The sequence below is a fragment of the Pogona vitticeps genome, chromosome 4, assembly GCF_051106095.1.
Source record: "Pogona vitticeps strain Pit_001003342236 chromosome 4, PviZW2.1, whole genome shotgun sequence".
In the NCBI taxonomy this organism is placed as follows: Eukaryota; Metazoa; Chordata; class Lepidosauria; order Squamata; family Agamidae; genus Pogona; species Pogona vitticeps.
Window position 1 is genome coordinate 41,589,944 of NC_135786.1, and position 24,933 is coordinate 41,614,876.

The 24,933-nt window shown below is 38.9% G+C and overlaps 1 protein-coding gene across 8 annotated transcripts in view; it reads left to right on the top strand.

Moving 5' to 3' along the window:
* Positions 1-24,572, top strand: part of SLC16A1 (solute carrier family 16 member 1) — a 78,655-nt gene extending 54,083 nt beyond the window's left edge. For all 8 annotated transcript variants that reach the window (XM_078393368.1, XM_020780595.3, XM_020780594.3 and 5 more), the window contains 4 exons: positions 8,128-8,385; positions 17,401-17,544; positions 18,989-19,858; positions 20,490-24,572. In XM_078393368.1, the coding sequence (XP_078249494.1) occupies positions 8,169-8,385; positions 17,401-17,544; positions 18,989-19,858; positions 20,490-20,767 (1,509 nt within the window). In that variant the 5' untranslated portion in view covers positions 8,128-8,168 and the 3' untranslated portion in view covers positions 20,768-24,572. The remainder of the gene's footprint in view (positions 1-8,127; positions 8,386-17,400; positions 17,545-18,988; positions 19,859-20,489) is intronic.
* Positions 24,573-24,933: the final 361 nt, after the last annotated feature.

The following is a 24,933-nucleotide window of genomic DNA, read 5'->3' on the forward strand; positions in this document are numbered from 1 at the left end:
GTGTAGTCATGATTTTTGTCCTCTGAATGTTCAACTGCAGTCCTACTTTGGCGCTTCTCTCCTTTCACTTTCACTAAAAATCATTTCAAGTCATTGCTGTTTTCTGGCAGTAAGATGATACAGTATCTGCATATTGATGTTGATGTTTTAATCTTTTTGCATCATTAGCAAGAGTGCTATTTGTACTTCTCCTTTGCTCTTCCCCAATAGCTGATTGAGTGCTTTTCAACCCAGAAGTCTCATCTTCTAGTACTATGTCTTGTTTCATTTTCAACTGCCACCTCATAGATTTTCATAGTACAGAAAATTCAGCAGGCGTTTACCATTGCCACTGATTCAACAGAGTGTCATCGCTGTTGCCTCTTCCTCCGGTGTCACTTTCATTTACCACTGCTGCCCACTTAGATATATCTTAGTCTGGTGTCTCAGCTGTGACTCTTCCATTTTGGGTGAACCTGCTTAGGAGTCCAAACTCATAATGGAGTCCAGCCTCTTAATGGCATTGCTCTTGACTTGACTGACACATTCAAACACCTTCAGCACATTAAGATGTGAGTCCAGCTAAGATTAGTGATAAGGAAAGATCATCAAGAGAATGTAGTATCCAATTAGGATAAAATAAAGAGAAAATGGAAATGATATATCGAAGAACTATACAGAGGTGCAAGAAGGACACATTCCTTTAAAGAAGGATCTCTTGCTGAAGAACGTACAGTTTTAGAACAAGTTAAATCTTCTCTTAATGCAATTGAAGAAATAAACCACTGAGAGCAGCTGGGATGCCCACAAGCTGTCTCAGGCTTCAAAGATTGAGTCAGCATATGTGGAAAACAAAGCTTTGGCTCATAAGATGGAAATGATAAGATACACCACATCCTCTAAAAAAAGGAGATGTCAAAGATTGCAGTAACTGTATAGAATTGAATAGAACTATTGGATTGATTTTCTTTGGAAGTAAAGTGATTCTCAAGATTTTACAACAGAGACTTCTACACTTTACAAGAAAGAAATGCTAGATATTAAAGCGTATTTCAGAAATGAAGGAGGCACTAGAGAGCAAAATGCAAATATAGATAAGCTACTGAATTGTGCCAGAGATTTTTTTAGAAAAATCAGTTTGTACTTTATAAATTGCAGTAAAATCTTTGACTCTGTGGATTATTAACTCGTATTGATCATTATAAGATGAACTGTGGGTGTGCCATAATATTTGATTGTCCTAATTAGTAATTTACACTCCGGGCAAAAGACAGAATGTGGAAAAACAATGATTTTCTCCAGGGAAATGTGTTAGACATGACAATACTTTTTCTTGTCCATTCAGTTTGTATATAGAATATGTCAGATGAAAAGCTAGATTACATTCAAATGAAAGAGGAGTGAAAATTGGTGGAAGAAACAAAGTACTGTACATAGAATATACTGTGTACTGACAGAAAATATTAGTGACTTGAAACACCTGCCAATTAAAGTTAAAGAAGCACAAAAGGAGAATTATAGTTGAATGCTAAGAAGATAATAATTACAGAATTACATAATTCTAATTCAAAAATTTGAAGAAATCAACATCATTAATTATCATCTATTCTTTGGTTCAGTTATAAATCCAAAGGAAGATTGCAGCCAAGAAGTCAGAGACATGGAAGGACAGCTATGAAGGAACTAGAAGAGATATTTTGACATAAAAATATGTCACTGGAAACCAAGGCCAGTATGATCCATTCTTAATACAGTGGACCCTTGACTTACAGACGGCTTGACTTACAGACTTTTTGAGTTACAGACTTCTCTGGCCGCAAAATTTGTACATGTGAAAGTTGGATGGCGAAGAAAATGGACAGGGAAAAAATCAATTTGTTTAAAATGGTGTTGGAAGAGACCTTTACAGATAACCAGGGACCACTGGAATGATAAATGAGTTCTTGATAGAGATGGGAGCTTTGTATTCATCATTGAAAGTATGCAAAACGTGGCAGTAGCTCAGCTGGCGGTGTCCTGACTCCCTGCTCAGTTGACCACTTCAGTGAGGGGGCGGGATAATGAGCCTCTACACTCAGCTTCTGAGTGGCCAGCCGAGCAGGGAGGCAGGGCATCACCAAGGCCATGCAACAAGTGGTAGGTGGATGCCTGGTTTAGGGGGTGGGGAGAGTCCAATTGGGACGGCCGTCTGTGCCTTTGTATTGAATATGAAGATCCCATGTCTAGTTCCAGATCAAAGCATGTCCAAATAATCATCAGAAGCTAAAAATGACTAAACTGAGGCATTCTATTTTGGACATAACAGGAAAAGACAAAGACTGAGTGAAAAAGACAATGGTGCTAGAAAGTGTTGAAGGCGATAGGAAAAGTGAAAGCCCTAATGTGAGGAGTATTTATTCAATAAAGGAAGCGGTGGCCTTTAGGTTGAAAGACGTGGGTTGTTAATTAGAAGAGCTTTTGGAGGTCATTCATTCATATGCTCACGATAAGTCAGAAGGGAATTGACAATACGTAACAAAATTCAGAGAAATTCCATTTGTAGATAACATTCAGAGAAATTCCATTTGTAATCTTCATGCATTTCTTTACCTCTTCCACTTATTTTCTTACCACATCAAATCTGTTAAAGAGAGGTAAATGGAATAGCTCTAGAGTTGTTTTCCTGTTAACTCTAGATGCCTTCTATCTGGAACATTAATCCCCAGACTTGCAGGGGGCAGGAAGGCTTAAAGATATTCCAAGGGGACATGAGACTAAGATACAGCAGCGTCTTTCACATTATTTTATTTCTGATTGTTCACAAGATAAATTACATTATGAACTTCTTATGAAAAGAAAAAAAATTGATCTGTGCTTATTTTAAAATTAAAAGTGCTTTTTCTGTGGCTTTTTTATTTTAAATTATGAATTGTGAAGTTACATTTTTTTAAAATAAGGGCCTTGATGACTGTGAAGGAGAGATGGGAAGGCATTAGAATTTCTGAGTAAGCAGAAAGAGATTGTGATGCAAAGACATTTGGGAATTGCTAATCTAGAAACACTATAATTTGGTAAACCTCACTGAGCATTGTGATAGTATTTCCTAACTAGCTTGCACTGGTGCAAAGCCATTTGTTATTAAACTTGATGTGTTCTCATGAGACCCAGTTAAATTGTGGTCCATAACCATATGGGCCCTAGATTTAGCTTAGAATTTGATATTGTCATGGCAGGCTAATTATATAGTGCATAGTCCTTTAAGGATCCTAGATCCTCCCACTTTCTCATTAACTGTAGGATGAATCTTAAGGAGAAATATCTCTTCATCGTTCAGCTATTCTTTATTTGATGGAAAATGTTAATTGGTAGAATGACACGAACTGCCTTCGGGACTCTAGCTCTGGATTTTGCTCTAGGTTAACTCCTGAAGCAGTTTCCATAAGTGGATATAGCCGCAAGGCAGTGGAGGTTTGAAATCAGAGTTTTTCTTCTCCTAGATGGGCTGCCTTCCATGGCTGACGAGCCCCACCTACCCAGCTTTGGTTGCAATTTTGCTAAATAAATTACACTGTGACCATGCAAAGAAGTTTGCTTTGAAACTTGGGTGGCATTTCAAATCTAGTTTTTGGAGACTTGAAAAGTGGTGTGCCTGTTGCAGCTTTGTAGCTTATGATGTTTCCCCAATTCTTCTTATGCTAAGTGATGTTTATATACATCTGGGACACTTGCATCTGTTTAGAGAGTGAAGAATGTTCTGGCCGTTATATCAAATTCTGTGTGCTCTGTTGGGCATTCTTTTTAATAGGTTCACACATTATTTATTTGCATCAGCTAACACTTCCTAGTTTTCATCAGACATTACTTTCAGAGCAGTGTTCTGCCATCAGACATTATTTGCTACAAGATCCTGTGTCCTTTTGGGGAAAAGGCTGTAGAGCTAATCAGTGTACTGTTTATTAACAATTTAAGTATTTCAGACTTCTCCTTTGTGTTGCTCTGTTAAGTGTGAAGCGTGAGCTGTGTTTGGCATTGCAATACATGCCAGTTATACAAGTCTACCATTTCTCGAATGCAGCAAGACAAGTGTGGAGCTCCATACAGGTACAGAACAGCAGAAGTCTAGTGTAATGTAATCTGTCTGACCCTTAAAGGCTTGCAGGAACCAGTAAGGAAGAGCAGTATTAAGAACTGAAAATAGGTGACCACTGGGTATCTGTGGTGTTTTTGTAAAATCCTAAGATGTTTCCATAAGAGCAGTAAGCACTGGGGATTCTCTGAGTTTCAGAGTATTGGCAAACTAGCTAAACATGAGTTCTTTAAAACACAGAACTTATTCAAAGTATATTCTTTAGAGAAACGAATTAAAAAAAGGGGATCTGCAGAGTGACTTCAGAGGCACATTTATTTGCAAAGTGGAAGATAGAGCTTTATGAAGTTTGTCTCTTAGGCTTTCTGTCTTGGGTTTTATTAAGTGTCTGTAGTTGTACAAAAGTAATTAAACAGTTCTTTAAAAATGCAGGACTGGTAATTCTTGATACTGCATTCTTGAATGATTTCTTGAAATGTAGATGTGTCTTTCTCTGCTGAGATATTGATAATAAAAGTAAAAATACAGAAAATACAGAAATTCATAGTATACTGGTTTTTCAGACTGCAGTAGCTTCTGATTATAATCTATAATGAAACTGATAGCTTCTCAACTCTTCTATGCAGCTGAACCAAAGAGAAAGGGAGAGAAGAAGAAGGAATCTACAGAGTCTTAAATGGACAATCTCAGCAAGATTTTCTGTTTGTCGCCTCAGAACAAAATGTTATTAATGTGATCTTTTAGGGAGGAATGGCTTACTAATGATCATTTCATGTGTGTCTTGATGGTGGCCACATTGGTCCTTTGTGGGCCTGATTTACACATATTCAGTGGCTTCTGAGTGTGTGTCTGTTTGCAATGCACCCCAGATCCAGAATGCCTGTGAACCATTGTGCTAATTTTATATGCAGTTGCTTCTGGGATTTGATTCCCTATAGTGTGACTGGTAGCTATGTGATGATTCAGATCGGGTTGGTTTCTCTGGAAAAGAGGAAACCTGCTATAGGTGCTATGGAAAGAGGTGTTGAATTACTGGGTTTCATCTGCAGTGAAATTGATTTTGAAATGCCTTATAATTTAGTAGTTGTGCATGAGCGACTGTGTATAGCGTCTCCCTTGGTTAATGTTTCTGCAACAAACTTATGCACAGTGTTATGGCTGTGCTAATTAGAAGTGTGTGTGTGACAGTCAGTTTCGACTATGGTATTTCTGAAACAGCTGACCCAAGAGAATGGTCAGATGTAAGTAGTTTATACTGATAGCTTTTCTTTTTGAAAGACCCAGGTGATCTACATTTTATGTCTCTGCTCTTGTACAAGCTGTATGTGCCTGAAAAATGAATTTTACAGAATTCTAACAATTTTAAACAAGGTTTCCAAAAATATCAAAAATAAAAACAAGAGAGTGGTGGCACTTTAACTAGTAACAGGTTAATTCCAGTGTTTTTAAGGATTATCATCCATTTACTAAAATGCAGGATGGAAGGAAGCAGATTGTGATATATAATCCACCTGGCAGACATGCTTTGATTGTATTCCTGCATTGAGTAGGGGGTTGGTTGGACTTGATGGCCTTGTAGGACTCTTCCAACTTCACTTTTGTATGATTCTATGATAAATCCATTAGTCTTCAAGGTGCTACCACTTTTTTTGCTTATATTTTTGCTATACACTGACAAAATTGCTTTACATTTATGAATTTCACTCAGACTAGCTTAAAATAGGGACATGTTTTCCTTACCTCCACTCTACTACAGTATTATGGGGCAGAAGCAGAATAGCATGATCTTGAGCTTTCAAATACAGCCATGACATTCTAACTGGACATAAACAAGTTTTTTTAAAAAATGGTTTACTTTTGGAATATAAGAATCTAGTGTTCACTAACTGTTAATCTCATTAAACCCTGGTGTCAGTTTTATATGGAACAAGGGGTTGGGCAACATGTGGGGTATGGGTAGGGTTGCCAGATACATGGGTACTAAAAGGAGGACATAGAAAGACAAAAAAGAGGACAAAGGAGGACATATCGAATGTTCCATTTGAATTGTTCCAGATTAAACCCACAATCAATACAATTTTATTACAATAGTTGCCAATAAATGTCTCAGTGAACCAACCAAGAAACAGTCATGTTAAAAAATAAAAATAAACCTACCCCAGCCGGGCTGCAGGATCCCCCAGGTGCTCGCACTCTGCACATGCTCAGAGGCAACCTTGCTAATCTGGATGCCCAAACAAGGCTCCAGCTCTTGCAGGGGGAAAGTGGCATCGGGTAAAACCAAATAAGGCAGCCTCCCCTCCCCCGAGGGTCATAAGTTTGAGGCTAGGGAGTTGGAGTCCATGAAAGGGACTTTGAACACACACAGTCCGGGCACTTGCCTTCCTGTCAATGCGCTTGGGCACTGCTTGCTCCTGCCAGGCTTGGCGGGCGGTGCTCTGCTCACACTGCCTTTCTGGGCTCCACGTGATGTGGGTGGGCAAGGCAGATCGCTGAGCAGCCACCGCCTTCGCAGGAGGAGGCGAGGGAAAGACGGGGAGAGGGGGTCCTTCCACCTCTTCCCCTCCCATCCATAATTATAACATAGCATATACAAAAGCTTGACATTTTAAAGGTTTTTATCTTTGCCTGCCTGATGGAGGACATTAGGCTGAAAAGGAGGACATGTCCTCCTTTTGCCTGACATCTGGCAACCCTAGGTATGGGCCACATATAAAGCCTGGGCCCCCCAGTTTTGCTTTTTAAAAATTGCTTTTGCTCAACACATTCTATTGTTTCCTTCTAGAGCAGTGGTCCCGAACCTTTTTTGGTCCGCGGACTGGCTGGGGAAGGTGAGGCACCCCCCGCGCACATGAGCATGTGCAAACGAGCTGTGCAGGAGTGAGTGCGTGCGGGAGGGAGGTCTTTCTCGGTGTCCTGGTTCAGCTTAGGCCACGGACCAACACTGGGCTGCGGACTGGGGGTTGGAGACCTCTGTTCTAGAGGATGTAGAAGACAAATTTATCATGTTGGGGGAGTAGATGGAAGGAAGTGCTGGGTCCCAATACCTTTTAGGGCTCTGGTAGATGAAAAGAAATATTAATTTTTTAAAAGCAACTTTTTGTTTCAGTTAACAAAAATCAATTGTAATCATTGCAGTGTGACTACTGCATTAAATTTTTTAAAAACGCAATTGGCCTCTTTGGCCATGCCCCACAATCTTTAGTCTCTTTTAGAGTATGGCTCCTGGCAAATCTGCAAGAAGGCCCTTTGTCCTGCTGACATTTAGTGACTAATCATGCTTTAGTCACTAAATGTTAGCATTGTTGAAATGAGCAAAGACTAGAGATGGGGGTGTTCATATTTGTATACAAATATCCCCCTACAGGTGCAGATAACGAGGGTCCAGCCCCCTGGGGCAAGACCGACCACTCACGATTCCGCCGCTGCCTTCCTGTCACTGTATTGCTCGCGATAGATTAGCCAGTCCTGGCAGAAGGCGGGATGATGAGCCTCTCTGCCAGGTTGCAGAGTGGCTAATCCATCGCAAGCAACGGAGAAATAGCAAGGCATTGTGGAGCTTGCGGCAGCATCATGTGGTCAGTCTGGCCCCAGGGGGCCGGACCCTTGTTATCTGTACCTGTGGGGGGATATTCGTATTCAAATACAAATACGCCCATATGTACCGAAGACATTCATTGCTCTCATATGTTATCTTTTTCTCTTTGGGCATGACTGTATAGAGTTGCTCAAAATATTTCAGTTCTGTTCTAGATTAGCTGCAACTTGATATGCTTTCTGAATCCTGATGAAGAGTGATTGTTTGTAACTGCAGTTTGTACATTCTAATTCATAATGGTGGTTTGTAGGAGCTACCAAACTTTAAGCTGTTGTTTATGAAGCTAGTTTACTGACTACAGTATAGTTAAACTGTGAATGGACCATTCCTCTCAGATTCTTCTGGATAATGAATGGTCAGGATAAATTTCAGCATGTAACAATGATATTGGACTATATTATATAAAGGACTGCTGAAATATAGTCCAATATCATTGTTAGCTTTATTTCAGCAGTTCTAACTTCTTCCTCTGTTTTCTTTACAGATTCTTCAACTCCTAGTTGAATCACTTTCACTTCAGCTAAGATGGCACCAGTAGTTGGAGGTCCTGTGGGATATACCCCGCCAGAAGGAGGATGGGGCTGGGCAGTAGTTGTTGGCGCCTTCATCTCCATTGGCTTTTCCTATGCATTCCCCAAATCCATTACAGTGTTCTTTAAAGAGATAGAGATCATCTTTGATGCCTCTAGCAGCAAAGTCTCTTGGATCTCTTCCATTATGCTGGCAGTTATGTATGGAGGAGGTAAGTTGCAAATAAGCTGAATGCTTTTACCACAAAATATATGGAGATTTGACTTAATTACAGTTTCAGGTCTTGTTGAAACTGGCTTTCAGGAAAAAGAACATCATTAATAGATTTTCTGTAGGTTATCTTAAAGGTGTTTCCATTTGAGGTTAAAACCTTGTAATACTGAAAATATTTTTAAATGAGGCTAATCTGTCCTGTTTCTTTGCAAAGCTGTAAATAAAATCTTTCCGGGGAATTATTACTTGCGTAATTCAGAACTTGCACTCTTTAACGTTGTTCCCTCCTAACATCATCTTCCAGAAGGCAGTTGTGAGTTAAAGCAAATTCAGGACTTTGACATCAGTTTATATAAGGAAGGAAAATGGGTCCTTATCCTTGTAAGTCAGAGAAGAATATTTTTGTTTCATGTTGACCATTAGAAATATATTAGCTCTGGAGATTGTGTACAGTTCCTTGCAGCCAGAATTGACGTGTGTGGTATGGTCATTTCCATTCTTACACTGTAATATACCCCATAATAACTAAAAACAGGAACACAATATTAAATAAATATTTCCTCCATTTGTTGCTTTTCATAATGAGACTTCATTATCATTGTTTAATCAATCATTTTCTTGGAAATTAGATTTATTTATGCTTAAATTTTACATGTCATATATGAAGGCCCAACTTTTCTTACGGTCTTAGCCATGTAAACAGAAAGTATTGCATAGTATGCTCGCTCTGCTCCCCCTCCCGGTGGTTACAGCACCTCTACTGGCTGCCAGTCCATTTCTAGGCACAGTTCAAAATATTGGTTTTAACTTGTAAAGCCTTAAATGGCTTGGGCCCAAGTTATCTCAAGAACTGTGTTGTGTTAGAATCTCAGTCCCACCTTCTCAGGTGCATTTGGTAGGGACACAGGAGATTACTTTCTCTGTTGTTGCTCCAAGACTCTGAAACTTCCTCTTATGGGAGGCTGGCCCCATCTTTGCTGTTCTTCCACAAGCTGGTGAAAACCTTTATCTTCAGGCAGACCTTTCCTTAGTGCCTGTCTGAGAGTGGCTTTTGAATTGATTGTTATGCCTTGTTGCTTTTAAATGTGTTTGAGTATTGATTTTTTACAGTTTTTCGTATAGTATTTGTTTAATTCTTTTTAAATATTTCTATTTTTTTTAATGGTGTAAGTTGCCTTGGATGATTTTTAAGGAGAAAGGTGGGCTAACAAACGAACAAAATGAGCCAGGTGAGGTTGAGAGACAGACTTGTCCGATGATTCACTAGAATTGTTCCCACCCTGCTCTTCTCTGACACTTGTTCCCATAACTCATGAATTCTTACTACATGATTTTGAACTAAAGGAAAGTGTGAACAGGTATTTATGTAATACACGGTTAACTATTTTGACATGGCACAGTAATATTTTTAAAGAATAATAAATAAATGCTACGGAGGAAGAGATGGTATGAACGTAGGTTATATTCTACCCTATTGGCTGAGATCTAGCAGTACACTACAACTAGAGCAGGCCCATTAGTAGGGAGTGGTGAGTCAGCACCTTTGTAATTTCCATTAGTTCAGTTGGCCTACTCTAGGTGACTTACTGCTGGGTTTGAGTCATTGAGACTAATATGGCAGGGGCCTGGGAACCACATCACATAGTTCTGCAGACTGATTTGCTGGTTGGGAAATATATATGAACACTTTCTAATGCATTCCTTTGACATTTGCTGTTCCCATTGCATACCTGCCTTCAGAGAAGACTTTCTGTTGTTGTTTTCTTTAATCCTGTACATTTTTCAGTATATAACAAGTAGGAGGAGTGGGGGAAGGAAGTCATTGGAGGCTAATTTTCTGAAGCCGAGGTATTCATATTTGGGAATAACTGAGTTGCAGTGCTGCAGGTAAAGTTCCAAATTCCCTGGTCAATGAGCCACATAAGAGGGTGGAGCTCTTCTATCTTTTATTTTTCCCCCAAATTATCCCATTCTTTTTCAGTACTCCTCTCTGCGGTCTCCTTATTTTTATCATCTCTTCTTCTTCAGTCATTCGCCTTTGCTGTGAATCCCAAAAAACACCAGATATTCTATAATATTCAATATTCTACAATAAAAACATTACTGAAACTGTATCTGTTTGTGGTATTATACACTTATTCTTTTACTATTTTAGTTTGCATGTTTTGCTTAATTATGTAAACTGTCCCAAATAGTGTCACTAAGTTGGGTGATCTAGAAGCTCAATAACTGACTGACTGACTGACCTAATTTGCAATGTAGACGTTGAGGTGCTTTGGTGCATTGTACTGGCAAGGCCATTTATTTGTTCTTTAACTTACAAAAAGTAGAAAGAGAATGGTTGTTGTGGGTTTTTCGGGTTCTTTGGCCATGTTCTGAAGGTTGTTCTTCGTGACGTTTTGCCACTCAACTATCCAACAAACAGTATGGACAGAGTTCCTACTCCAGTCTTCTGAAGATGCCGGCCACAGAGACTGGCGAAACGTCAGGAAGAACAACCTTCAGAACCTGGCCAAAGAACCCCAAAAACCCACAACAACCATCAGATCCCGGCCGTGAAAGCCTTCGAGAATACATAGAAAGAGAACGTACGGATAAAACCTTCAGAATTATTGCTGACATCTTAACAGCGTAGCTACAGATCTGATGTTCGACATGAAACAAAAAGAACGGAGAGTCTGAAATGTGTGTAGGAATCATTCATGTACTAATATTAACATGTGTTTTGTCCAGAGATTTCTTAAAAGCATAGAAAACAATAAAATCACCTAGGTTTGATAATAATAATGTTCTTCTACTGTTCAAAATGCTGAAATAGCTTCTAGAACTGACATTGTATAAGCAATATACCACATATAAAACAGAGCAAACTGTTTTAAAGCAAGAAAAAAAGTGAACAAAACAGTGTTATTGCACTTAAAGAATAACTATTCTTGGTGCCGGTTAGAAACTGTATAATCCCATGTTCTTATGCAATATTGAAATACATACATTAGAACGTGAATTGTAAACAATGATAGCTGCAGCCTTGTAGTTTAAATGCTTCTCTTACATTATTTCAAAGTGGGCTGTGTTACCTCCCTCATTCTATAAAGCAAAACTGTCAAGTGCCCCAAAATATAAAACCATTTGCATGCCTTTTTAATTCATCACTTAATACTGCTGCTTTCCTTTCTCCTCTTTTTGGGGGATGACCTGACATTACATCCTTGTTTAGAAACAGAACTGAATGTTTGCAGCCTTGATGCTGCTGTAATGTTGGCGGGTGAACAGCCAGACTTTATTTTGCATTTGTGCCTCAAAAGCAAGTGACGTTGGTGGGCTGAGCATGAGACTTTTCCTTGGAAAGGAACAGTCTCTGCTTTGTCCTCACTCAGCTAGCAAGATTTCTGTGCTTTAGTGTTACAAGAAGCACGTAACTGTAATTGTATTAATGAGACCTCCATAATTGTTTGCTTCTAATGGCTTAGAGAATTCATTCCTTAGATATTTGCTAAAAGACATGCGAAGGAATAACTGTAAAATACTGTAAAATAAATAAATAAAATGAACTAACAATAATCATTGAGACATTGTATGTGCATGTAGCATTTAAAAAATCCTTTGGAGAAAAGCTCTTGTAATATTATGTCTGTGGTTTTGAAAGCCAATTACCCAGATATTATACACTCACTATTATATCTTGTTACAAGCCTCTTCACATTTAGAGATAATATAAATTTTAACTCACAAAACTAGGATGCATCACCATCTTGTTATGATGTTGATTAAGCAACTAGTGCTAAATTCGATGAGGAATGTTTCTTCACACCCACCACCATCATAAAAGCATATATTTAATCAGTCAATTGATATCCTCCTGTTGTTATAAATATTATTTTTTGTTGTAAGGGCAGCCTACACTACCAGTCTAAAAAAGATAATCAGAGTTGGAAAAGATGTCAAATGTCATCTAGTCCAACCTCTATTGATGCAGAAAATCCATTACTATAACAGTTCTCAGAGGTGGCCATATAGTCTGTTGTTATAAATATGTCATACTGTCTTGAGCACAAAGGTAAAACAGTGGAAGATAAAATGGTTCTTTCATCATTTTAAAATCTTTTAAGTTGGAAACCACTTGATGGCACATAACAACAACACATCTGTGTTATATGCGATCAAGTGGCTCCCAACGTATGGCAACCCTATGAAGTAGTGACCTCCAAAGGGTCTTGTCATCAGCAGCCCTGCTCAGTTCTGGCAAACTCAAGACTACGGTTTCCTGTATTGATTGATCTCTTATTTGGTCTTCTTGTTGTCTTGACGTTTTTTGAGCATTATTGTTTTTTTCCAGTGACTTTTGGCTTCTCATGAATATAACAGCCTCAATTTGGCATTTTTGTTTTTAGGGCAATAAAGGTTTGGTTTAGATTTGCCTTACATTTTAAATAATTATTTAAATTATATTTTGGCACTAGGATTATCTGAGAGTTCTTTTTCATCTTTACACCAATTTTCAGTATTATTCAGTATTCAGTATGTGATTAGTGCCACATTCTGCTCCTGGTCTTGGTTTGGCAGAGAGAATACAGTTTTTTCATCTTCAAGTTGTTTGATTTGTATATTGGTTGTCTGATGATGTCCATATGTACAGCCATCTGTTTGATTGTCTGGTTTTACTGTGTTTAGTGGTCCCAGATTGTGCGCCACAGTGCTTCATGGCGCTGCCAAAGATTTTTGAAGGGTCTGAAAAGCATTTACCCAGACATCAGAGCCCTGATGCCACAGTGGTTACTTACTCAGCTCATGAAACCACCACTTGAGCGCATAGCAACTTTGGATCTTAGGTTATTATTACAGTATTATTAGTTTTATTTATATGCTGCATTTCTCCCAACAAGGGACCCAAAGCGGCTCACAACATGAAAATTCACACAATTTAAAAACACAGTAAGTTAAATATTAAAAGATAAATTAAACAATATATGATTTAAAATACAATTAAAAGATTAAAACATGAAAACATAAAAAAGATTAAAAATATCTGCTAAAATGGGGTTCAGGGATTCAGTTGTAATTGTTAAAAGCCTGCCTGAAGAGATGGGTCTTTAGCTTTCTTCGGAAGGATAACAGGGAAGGCACCATCCTGATCTCCTGAGGGAGAGCATTCGGTAGCCTGGGAGTTGCCACAGAGAAGACCCTCTCCCATGTCCCCATCAGCTGTGCTTGTGCTGGCAATGGGACTGAGAGTAGGGCCTCTTCTGCTGATCTTAATCGCCAAGAAGGCATATATAGATTGCTGACTTACAAGACTGTGTTCCTGGTTGCAGTTACTTCTGCACATAGGGCAAGTGAACTATGCATGGTATTGCCCATCTATCCTGCAATTTAATAAGGGCAAGGTGACATTGTTCCTTGATCCTTCTTTCTTACCTAGAATGGTTTCTGGCTTTCACCTAAAGCAGCCCTTGGTGCTTCCTACCTTGGAGTTGGAAAAGTCACTCCACACTTTGGATGTCCACAAGTCATTAGCCTTCCGAACGAGAACAGGAGACTTCTGAAAGTCTACTAGACTTTTTCTCACTTACCAAGGATCAAAGAAGGGTGGACATGTCACATCTCAAAGATTGTCTAAATCAGGCTTGTCCAGCCCGCGGGCCACATGCGGCCCAGGTCAGCTCATAATGCGGCCCAGTGCAATTTTTTATTTTTAAAGAAATTCCAAAGTTTCAAGTTACAATGCCAGCGCTTGCAGCCAGAATACATCACAATGGTGTGGGGGAGGGGGAGAGAGAGGGAAGGAAGGAAGGAGCAGGAGGGGAGGGGAGAGGGGGCTGTATGACTGTATTGCACTGTGCCCGTCAATAGGTGGACCCCCTCCCAGCCCCATAAGCTGCCTTCAGTGGTGCCTCGCAAGATGAAAATAATTCGTTCCGCGAGACCTTCTGTCTTGCGAAATTTTCGTCTTGCGAAGCAAGTTTTCTCATAGGAATGCATTGAAATTTAATTAATGCATTCTTATGGGGTTTTTTTAAAAAAAGTCACTTACCAGGTAGGGAGCTGGGGAAGAACCATTGGACGACTGGTGCGGGTCCCCTGCAACCATGATCACTGCTTTCAGAGGTCCACCAGCAGTCTTCTGATGGTGCTGGGCAAGCCTTCCCCAGCCCATTTTTGAACTTCCCGCCCTTTTCCCCTGCATTTTTCCTTTCGGAGGTTTGCCGAGCACCATCGGAGGCCTCCAAAAGGAAAAAGGCAGGGGAAAAGGGCGGGAAGTTCAAAAATGGGCTGGGGAAGGCTTCAGAGGCTTGCCCAGCTCAATCGGAGGACTGCCGTGGGACCTCTGAAAGCGGCAATCATGGTTGCGGGGGACCCCGCCAGTCCTTCGATGGTGCTTCCCCAGCTCTATCTTTGTCTTGTGGGGCACAAAAAAAACTCGCAAGACACTTTCATCTTGTGAGTTTTTCGTTGCCCGAGGCATTCGTCTTGCGAGGTACCATTGTAAATAGAATGAAAATGTCTCTGATCTATATATTCTTTGGTATAGCTGCATTCTTCAGAGGATAGTGGCAGAAAAACCTCCACTACAGTATTCTTTGTAAAGAAATAGTTAAGCAATCTAAGACACAAATTAGTAGTTATAAAAGAGAATGGTAAAAACCAGATTTGACCTCAATACAATACAACCCCGAGGCCAGGGTAACGTTACTAAGGAATCAAACTGTTCTTAGGGATTTTGGTTATTATTGAACTAAGAAATAGGAATACTTTGCTTGAAAGTCTGTTTTTTAGAGTGTATTAAATTTCTGTATGCAAAGAAAGATTCTTGTCTTTCTGTTTCCAGTAGCCTGTGACTCAGGCTAAGTTCATACTCATGAATTTGTAACCAGCCAAAAACCATACCAAGAATTTGATAATTTTCTCTGTGTATAGCTACAGATGTTGCTTCTTGGACACTAATGGATGTTGGAAAAAAAATCCATCAAAAAACTTTCTCCAAATGATTGGATTCTCTAATGAGAGTGCTTGCTATGTTTAATGTTGGTCTAGGTGCCATATTTTACAAGTTTTATGTTTACTGCCAATTTTCCCACAGGTAAAAGGCAATATACTGTTCTGTTGTGACAACTGATATGCTGTCTTTGGGGAACGAGAAATCTATTCTAGAATCTCATGGAGAAAATGATTTCCAATAGCAACGCTTGTCTATATTGCTAAAACACCCTGATAAAAATAGTTTGTTACTGAATTGATCATTGTTGTTGTTGTGTGCTGTCATGTTGCCTTTGACTTATGGTAGTCCTATGAATGAGCAGTCTTCAAAATGTCCTGTCTTCAACAGCCCTGCTCAGCTGTTGCGAACTCAAGCCTGTCAGTTGTGCTCTTATTTGGCCTTCCTCTTTTCCTGCTGTCTTCCACTTTCCCCTACATTATTATGGTCCTTTCCAGAGAATCCTGTATTCTTATGATGTGCCCAAAGTAGAAGAGCCTCAGTTTCAAGATCCTTGCCTCCAGAGGACCCACTTGTTTATTTTTCTGGCAATCTAGGGTATCTGTAAAGCACCGCATTTCAAACAAATCTGTTTTTTTTCCCCTGTCAGCTGTCTTTACTCTCCAATTTTCACACCTGTACATAGTGATTAGAAATACAAGAGTATGGATTATCTTGGTCTTAGTCTCCAGGGGCATATTCTTACACTTGATCTTTTCTAATTCTTTCTTTGTTGCCCTTATGAGTGCTGCCTCACTCTTCCAGTTGGCCAGTTTCTCCTGCTCAGTTATCTAGGTTAAAAGGTCACCACCTAGCTTGTGTTGACAACTTGCTGTCAGTTAATGGAGAAACCAGAAATCACTTAATATGGAGAGCATGCCAATTTGGTTTTATTTAAACAGGCTTTAGGCTTTGTAGAACATTCCGTCTGTCCTTAAACACTATTTGCTTTGGAGTTAAGGTATTTCCTTCTTTAGTAAAGTATTTTAAATACTTCCATATAGATAAATTAGAATCAAATCTAGAGGTGAGTTGAATTGTGATTACTGCCACTGAGTTGCCATGAGTAGAATATGTATATAATATAAAATAGGTGGTACCTATTTATCTACATGCATTTGCATGCTTTCAAACTGCTAGGTTGGCAGGAACTGGGACAAGCGACGGGAGTTCATTCTGTTGCGTGGATTCGATATTACGTCTGCAGGTCTTCTGACCTTGCAGCATAGAGGCTTCTGCGGTTTAACCCACAGCGCCACCATGTCCCTCTTAATATAAAATGAACTCCCTGTTTAATGCAGGGTTAAAATTATCTTGTCTCTTTTGATCCCTGTCAAACTGCTGGAATTTATAGAACTACTGTACCATGAAAAGCAGCATCACACATTTAATCTATCTTGAGAACTTCAAACCCTTTTACAGATTCAAAATTCCCACTACTGCTGGATATTCTAATTGGCTGCTGAAAGCCCTTGCAACATTATTGGATGAAAAATTTCCCAAGTGGCCTGAGGGACAAAAGGGTGAAAAGATTATTCGAAAGAGGGAACATTTTATGTATCCCTCTTTCATAAGTACAAGTCACTTGTGTTTTAGAGGCTTGTCTTTTGGCAGTTGCTGAAAGAAGGGCCTCTAAAACACGAGTTGTGAAAAGAACATGAATTATATAAAAGAGAACACCTTTTGTCTTTTAGCTCTTTGTTTGTTTGTTTGTTTAGATACCAATACAGTAGTTCATCCTTATTGTCCACAAAGTCGGGTGTTCAATTCTTTCTACTTGACTTTCTCCTTTTCAGCTCAATCTCCCCATTACGGGTATCCTATGCCATTTGTCAGGTCACCCAGGGGAAATAGTAGTTCTTAGAGTTCAGTGCAACATGTGAAATGGCAACATATAAACTAGCTAAACCTCAGCATATGATGATCCCAGTAAAATGTCCAGCCTTCAAAAGTTCATGGTTTACTTTTGAATGTGAAGAAAATGAATAAAATGCGAAGGTTTTCTTATCTGGATTTTTTCTTTTCTTTTTTTTCTCCTAGGTCCCATCAGCAGCATCCTGGTGAATAAATATGGCAGCCGGCCAGTCATGATTGCAGGGGGCTGTCTGTCAGGGTGTGGTTTGATTGCAGCCTCTTTCTGTAATACTGTGGAGGAGCTTTACTTTTGCGTTGGGGTTGTAGGAGGTGAGTGATGCAACTATAGAATGTTTTCTTCTTCCTGGTAGATCCTTATAAACACCACTCTTTTAAAGGGATTATAATGGATCTGATCATGATAGGAAAAAGCTATAGTTCGGGGGGGGATAAATGTACTGTATGTATCACAGCATGTAGTTCTGTAATAAGGTATTGTGTTAATGAGATTGTTAGATATGGGAAGTAGCATAGAAAATAATAGAAATTGCGTAGACTTTCAAAGAGCAAGGCAACTGTCTCCTTGGACTGAGGATAGGAGCTGGGTCTCCCTGGCTTAATCTCCTAGATCTGAGTTTATGTGGTTTTAGCTGCTTTGTATTTAATATTATCCTGTTCTTTTTTTCTGTATTGACCTGTTTAAATTTGTTGTTGGCTTAAGAACATTTCATAGTTACACATTACACTGTGAACATTTTAAAAAGGCATGTGTCTCTTCCATCAGGAAATAAAGAGGTTACTCAGAGGTCTGGGCATTTCTGTATCTCTGTTTTAGCTCTGCCCACAGTGCTAAGCAAGAAAAATACAAGCATTACTTTCAGCCCAATTCTTTGGGAGATTTAAGTGTCATTCCAGAGATAGAGATACCTCTGTAGGGATTCCCCATATGTTAATGGGAGAGTCCTCTTTCTGGAAGCAGAAGCACATGACTTCCAGCAACTGAGTTCTAGCCCCTGCCATTTCTTTGAACAGTGGACTGTAATCGTAATGACATCACTGTTTCTGACCTTGTAGGTACCCTTCCTGGAACATAGGAGGGATTCTTGTTAGGTAATCATCATCTTCACTTTCATTCAGAGTGTTAGATACTACATTATTTAGTATCACTGTTGTTTATTTTTGGAAAAATTATGAATCTAGAAACAACTAAAACTGCATTGCAAAATATCAGTTCCATTCCAATCCACTGTTTCCTGATCACCAAGTTCATAAAAGTTCATAAATGTGTTCTAGGTTCAGCATTTAATCACTCTTTCTTAACAGCTCCAAAGTTAGATAGTGAATATTTTAGTCACACTGAGAGTATGACTCACTTCCTTTTGCTCGGGTTATGCTCTCAATTTTTTTATGTATCTATGAATCTGTTATCGAAAGCAATTAGTTTTCACAGGGGTAGCCACATTACTTTGATTTTGCAGCAGCAAAAGCAAAACAAAAGCAAAAACATACCTTTGAAACTAAATAAATTTATTTCAGTGTGAACACTGGTAGACTGCAATTCAATTCTTCAAACACACACAAAAAGTGGATATGTGTGAAGAAGGGGGTTGAAACCCATGGACGTTCACACTGAAATAATCATATTGGCCTCAAAGGTACCACATTATTTTTTGCTTTTATTTTCATTTTGTTTTTGTTGTTGCTAAAGTGGACAGTTTATGAAAACACAATTCTAGTGGCCTTAATTTAATAATATGTTTACTTCTATTTCCAGGTCTTGGACTTGCATTTAATTTAAACCCAGCTTTGACCATGATTGGCAAGTATTTCTACAAGAAACGTCCATTGGCTAATGGTTTAGCTATGGCAGGCAGCCCTGTGTTCTTGTCTACACTGGCTCCTTTGAACCAATATTTTTATGGAATTTTTGGTTGGAGAGGAAGCTTCCTAATTCTTGGGGGCCTGTTGCTGAACTGTTGTGTTGCTGGGTCTCTGATGAGACCCATAGGTCCCAAGCCAGACCAGCTGAAGAAAGAAGTTAATAAGGAAGCATTGCAAGAAACTGGGAAAGTAGTGAGGAAAGAAGAAGGAGCGGGAGATGTCAGTGCAGACCTCATTGCTGGGAAGACTAAGAAGGAGAAATCCACAGCCCTCCAGACTATTAACAAATTCTTGGATTTGTCTCTTTTCACACATCGTGGCTTCTTACTTTACCTGTTTGGCAACGTGGTCATGTTTTTTGGACTATTCACTCCATTAGTCTTTCTCAGTAACTATGGAAAAAGCATGCATTTTTCTAAAGAATCTTCTGCCTTCCTATTGTCAATTTTGGCCTTTGTAGATATGGTTGCAAGGCCATCTATGGGCTTAGTAGCAAATACCAAGTGGGTGAGACCCAGAGTCCAGTATTTTTTTGCTGTGTCCGTAATCTATAATGGAGTGTGTCACCTTCTGGCTCCTTTGTCAACCAGCTATGCCGGCTTCTGTGTCTATGCTGGCTTCTTTGGATTTGCATTTGGCTGGCTCAGCTCTGTCTTGTTTGAAACACTGATGGATTTAGTTGGTTCTCAACGGTTCTCCAGTGCTGTTGGTTTGGTGACTATCGTGGAATGTTGCCCTGTGCTTTTGGGACCACCTCTCCTAGGTAAAGTATTTTCTATATTTGTCTTGGTGGGGAAGGAGGATGTGTAGTTTTTATATGCCATATGGTAGTGGTGGGCAATTACCACGTTTCCCCACAAATAAGACAGGGTCTTATATTAACTTTTACTTCAAAAAATGCATCAGGGCTTATTTTCAGGAGATGCTTTTTTTTTTTCATGTACAACAGTCTTCATTTATTCAAATACAGCCATGTCATCTTCGGGTTGCTGCACAATGGTGGAGGGTGGGGTTTCACTTAACTGAGGCTTATTTGGGGGGTAGACCTTATATTATGAGCATCCTGAAAAATCATACAAGGACTTATTTTCAGGTTTAGGTCTTATTTTCGGGAAAACGGGGTATGTCGCTTTTAGCACTGTGCAAATGTCAGAAAATCTGTCTTACCAGCTTGTGGTGCAGCTGTACTATACTACTACGTTAAGGCTGACCCATCATGCCACTTGTATAAAACAGTGTTATGAATTAGCATCTCTTTTTAAATAGTTTAAAAGTATGAGGAGATGGCTACCAAACTTCTTGGTATTAAGTTGAATGTTTCCATGTCTAGCTATTATTAATTTTGGTGATTAAAAAGAAGACAGTTTTTTCATAATGAATCTTTTCTCTATTAGGTAAACTCAACGACGTGTACGGTGACTACAAATATACCTATTGGGCATGCGGCATTATCCTGATTGTCTCTGGAATCTTCCTGTTTATTGGGATGGGCATCAACTATCGGCTGTTGGCAAAAGAGCAGAAGGCTGATAATAAGCAGAAGGCTGAAGGGAAAGAAGAAGAAACTAATGTTGATGAAGCTGAAAAACAAAAGGAGCCTAGCAATGATGTGGCAAATCTGCCTCCAAAAACCACAGAAGATGGTATAAAAGAGGAAGATAGCCATATGTGAGGAACTGGTATCTTAAATCTAGGAGGGTATAACTTTTGTCAGCATGGGTGGGGAAAACACTGCTGGTAGTGAACAGTGGTGAAAGGTTCGTAAATCAGGTGATCTTAAAATATACACATACATGAAGCTGCAAAATATCTCTTTTTTTTTTGGGTCAGCATTTGAAAGGAGTGACAGCTCCACGGGCAGTGCCATCTTTTTATTGAGGGCTGGATGGGGAGGGAGGGAGGGAGGGAATTTTTTTGTATTCTGCTTTTTTTAACAGTAATGTGAATGTACTAATATGTGCCTTAGAGCTTCCACATTTAGGCTATTCTGGCAAAGCCTTAACTCCATTCTACAAACTCTTCTTCTTGCAGGTTTGTAGTCTACCTAGCCTATATCTGTAAACGATATCTGAGTACTTTTATTCAGTAGGTTTCAAGCATGGGTGTTACATGAACAGTATTTCACACGCTCCTAAAATCTTACTTGTGTAGAAGTACAGTATATTTGGAGCACAGATGAGGAAAATGTTGGTGAGTCTTTAATAAATAGTATCGCAGCCCTAATGTTTTGGATGCCATTTTCAAGCCACCTTGTTTGGGTTTCTAATAGCTTTTAAAAACATTTTTAACTGTTGTGGGGTTTCTTTCTTTGTTGTAATACCTTGGTTAAAATTGTGCCCCCCAAATAGGACAAATATGCAGGCATATTGCATGTACTGTCTTCATTAGACTTAATGTGGAGCTTAGCTTACTTCTTTGTCATCTTTTTTCCCCTGTTTTTCATCATTTGGTGAGTAATATATACTATCTTGAATAACAATTACAAAATTAAAGAGTCATCGGTGGAAGAGAATGAGCAGATAATCTAGTCCATGCCTTTAATATGATTGGAAGAATCTAAATATGTACTGTTTCCATCATCTGTCCTACATGTCTGTGCCTGAATTTATTATTTGGAATTGAAAGAGTAAAGTTGTTAAACTAAAACAATGTTGCTTGGGAAGTGTCATTGAAATCAGTGCAGCCTACACTTGAGGAAGCAGATTTGGGAACAGACTTGTACTTTGCATCATTGCCAGTTATGCTGGTATTATGATCTCTCTGCCTCTTATCAACTTCAGTGCTTCCTAAGGGATGCAATTTCATTTTTTTAAAACTTTCTTCAAGGTATTGATTTGTGTAGGGAAAACCTAATCTGCTGCCCAGTTTTATATACAGTAAGTAGTGCCTAGAGTACACTGTATTTTAACAATAGTGGTTCTTTCTAACCTGTGCTCGGAATAGCTTTGTTGAAGAGTGATATAGCTCAGAATCAGATGCTTTTTTGTTTTCAGTTCTTTGAGCTTTCTGTTTTGGACCCTTTTCTAAACAAGCTCACATATCTGTGCAGCTGCAAGATACTTTACTAGTAAAAGGTGGGGAAATTCTTTCTATTTATTCTTTTATTAGTATTGGTGAATATTCCACTTCATATGGGAGAATAAGCAAAGAACAGTTTTTTCCTCACAGGCCAATTCTGTTGGAAGTTAATAATTGTGTAAGATGCTGACTTTTTAAAATAAAAATACTTACTTAATGCACCCACAAACTGAAGATTTTCCCTCCTACATAAACTATTTTTTATCATATTTAACTTTCACAGCCACATTCCAAAGTACAAGAGTATGTTGATGCATGTATAACTTATGGGCTTTCTTGTGATGAAATAGACACAAACAAGCCCTTTGAAGTCATGTACCAATTAAGACATGATACAATGATTACGCTAAACCTAGAAAAACTCGCAGGCTGCAAGAGAGTAATTGACAGAATTGAGTCAGGTCTTCTTTGACCTGTACACAATGATCACTTATGAATGGTGTGTGTTAATATGACTGCTAAAGAGAAGAGTACCAGATATCTTTAATAAAGTAAATTATTTTAAATCCAGACGCCCATGTTCTATAATAGTAGACTGGAGACAGGAAGAAGAGGTGTCAAGACTGCTGTTTTTTGTGGGAGCCACATGTTAAATGGACTATCTAGATCTGGCAATGGGTAGAGGAAGTGACATGCTGCGATGCTGAATTTCTTTTTTTTAAAATATAGAAATGTTAAAATTTGCCTGTTATTTGCCATTGATGATGTGGAAATATAAATCTAGACTGATATGAGTGTGATAGCGCAGTAATGTCTTCTAATCCATGTTTTATTTTTCTGAATACTTTTTCATCTCAGACAGTGGCTGATAAAACACAAATGGCTGTTCTTAATGGCATGAAAAGTTGGAGATGTTTTTAATACAAAGGCTTTAATACTGAATATTTGTATTGTCTGTTTCTCTCTTTCTTGCTCTCTCGGGTTATGGCTTTTAATGATATTTGCATAGGAACCTCCTGTATGTTTGGCGGTGGTTCCCCCCTTTTCTTTTAGGGATTTAGCAGCATACTGGGGCACAGGAAGTTCCTCTGCAGATACAGTTTTATTCTAGCTAAAAGAAGATTTGTTGTGGCTCATCAGTTTCGCACACCGACATTTTCAGTCCCCTGCAGGCTGTGTGGCCAATGACGTTTCCATCATAGCTTCCTTCTGAAATTCAGGATGTTCATGAAGCGCCACATGCCATGCTATGTAAACAGCTTTGGATTGTGTGGGGCACATGAAAAGTGAAGAGAGATGATATTTGTAGCATGTGGGTTTTGATATGAGCGATCTGTAGACTCTAGTAGAAAAATAATGAACAGAAATATAGTGCATAGTGATCTGATCATGGATGTTGCTGCAAACTGTGGCTAATAAATATCGGTAAAAATAGTTATTAGTCATTCATTCCCCACAAGAAATTGCTGCAGACACATCCTTAGGCTGTACTCATACCATGGTTTTAGTCCAGAGATGGGCAGCAGATTCTGGCCTGATCTCAGTATCTTCAGATGCTTTCTGCTAATGAACAGGTCAGTCTTAGTGAGGAAGGAGAATAGAGAAGAGGCAAAAAGAGAGAAAAGAAACTAGTAGAAAGAGTCATGGTGTTGGGAAGAGGGGAAAAGAGTGGACTTATCTTGTTTGGCTCAGCCGTGTCCAGTGTTGTTATCAGTCTCACCACCTCTGACATATGGAACCTGATAGATTGGCCCAGAAGGAATATAGTCCTCAACAAGGGGGGAAAAAAGCCCACCCTTGCTTTAACCTCTTGTCCCCATGGCATCTTTAAAGGATTATCATCCAATAAATTTAAACAAATTGCTTTCCTTCTTTGTATAACCCACAACTTCTAATAAAGATAAATCCCTTTTCCTTGAGACAATTTGCCTCGTCAAATTCATGTTAAAGAGATTTCTAAAATTTTGCAGAGACTGGTCTGCTTATTACGGTATGTCATGCAGTTGAGAGTGCTGGGTAGCAAGCCCCTACTTTAGGTTTCTAGAAATAAAGCTAAAGAAGTTAAAATTACAGTTTCCATTTCCCCACCCATGTAGATTCCCAGTGACCTTTCCTGTGTTTAACAAAGTTTTGGGAAATCCCTTGACAGTATTACACAATGCACTGTTAAATTCTCTACTCTTTTATTGGCTGCTGAGTTAGTTTATTGGATTTTTTTTTAAAAAAAGCATGTTATAATTGCATTCTGCTCTAAACTTGTACAAAAAGGAACAGGTCAGGGTATTTTCATATTTTAGAAAACGTTTATAAAGCCAATAGAGTATTTTGTATAAACAAATTTTATTGTACTGTACTGAGCTGTTATATTGTAAAACCAAGTTGTTATATGTTCTGGCATTTCATGTGTCATGAGATCATAATAACTGGTTCCCACTGCAATAAACTAACCTTGAAAAGCTTCCAGTCTGGTCCATGTTCTTGTAAGTACAAGTAATTATGAAGATAACAGCTGCATCTTTATGGATTTGGTCTAACTCCATATCTACTATGAGACACTGTAGCCACATTACCCTTTTGAAATACTGAGAAGTGGGGTGAAAATGGTAGAATAAAATAAATGAATAATAATAAATAAAATATTCATAAGGTAGGGAATATCCTGGAATCCAGAGACATTTTTGCTCCCACTGCTTGTTTTGGCTTCTAGAATTATTTCCTTTGCTCAGTCTTACAGATATTTCCCTTTTAACTTTTTACGATGGTAGATGTAGATGTTTGTTTTGAAGTGAATGGTCTGTGTATTCAGTTCCCAAAAAACGG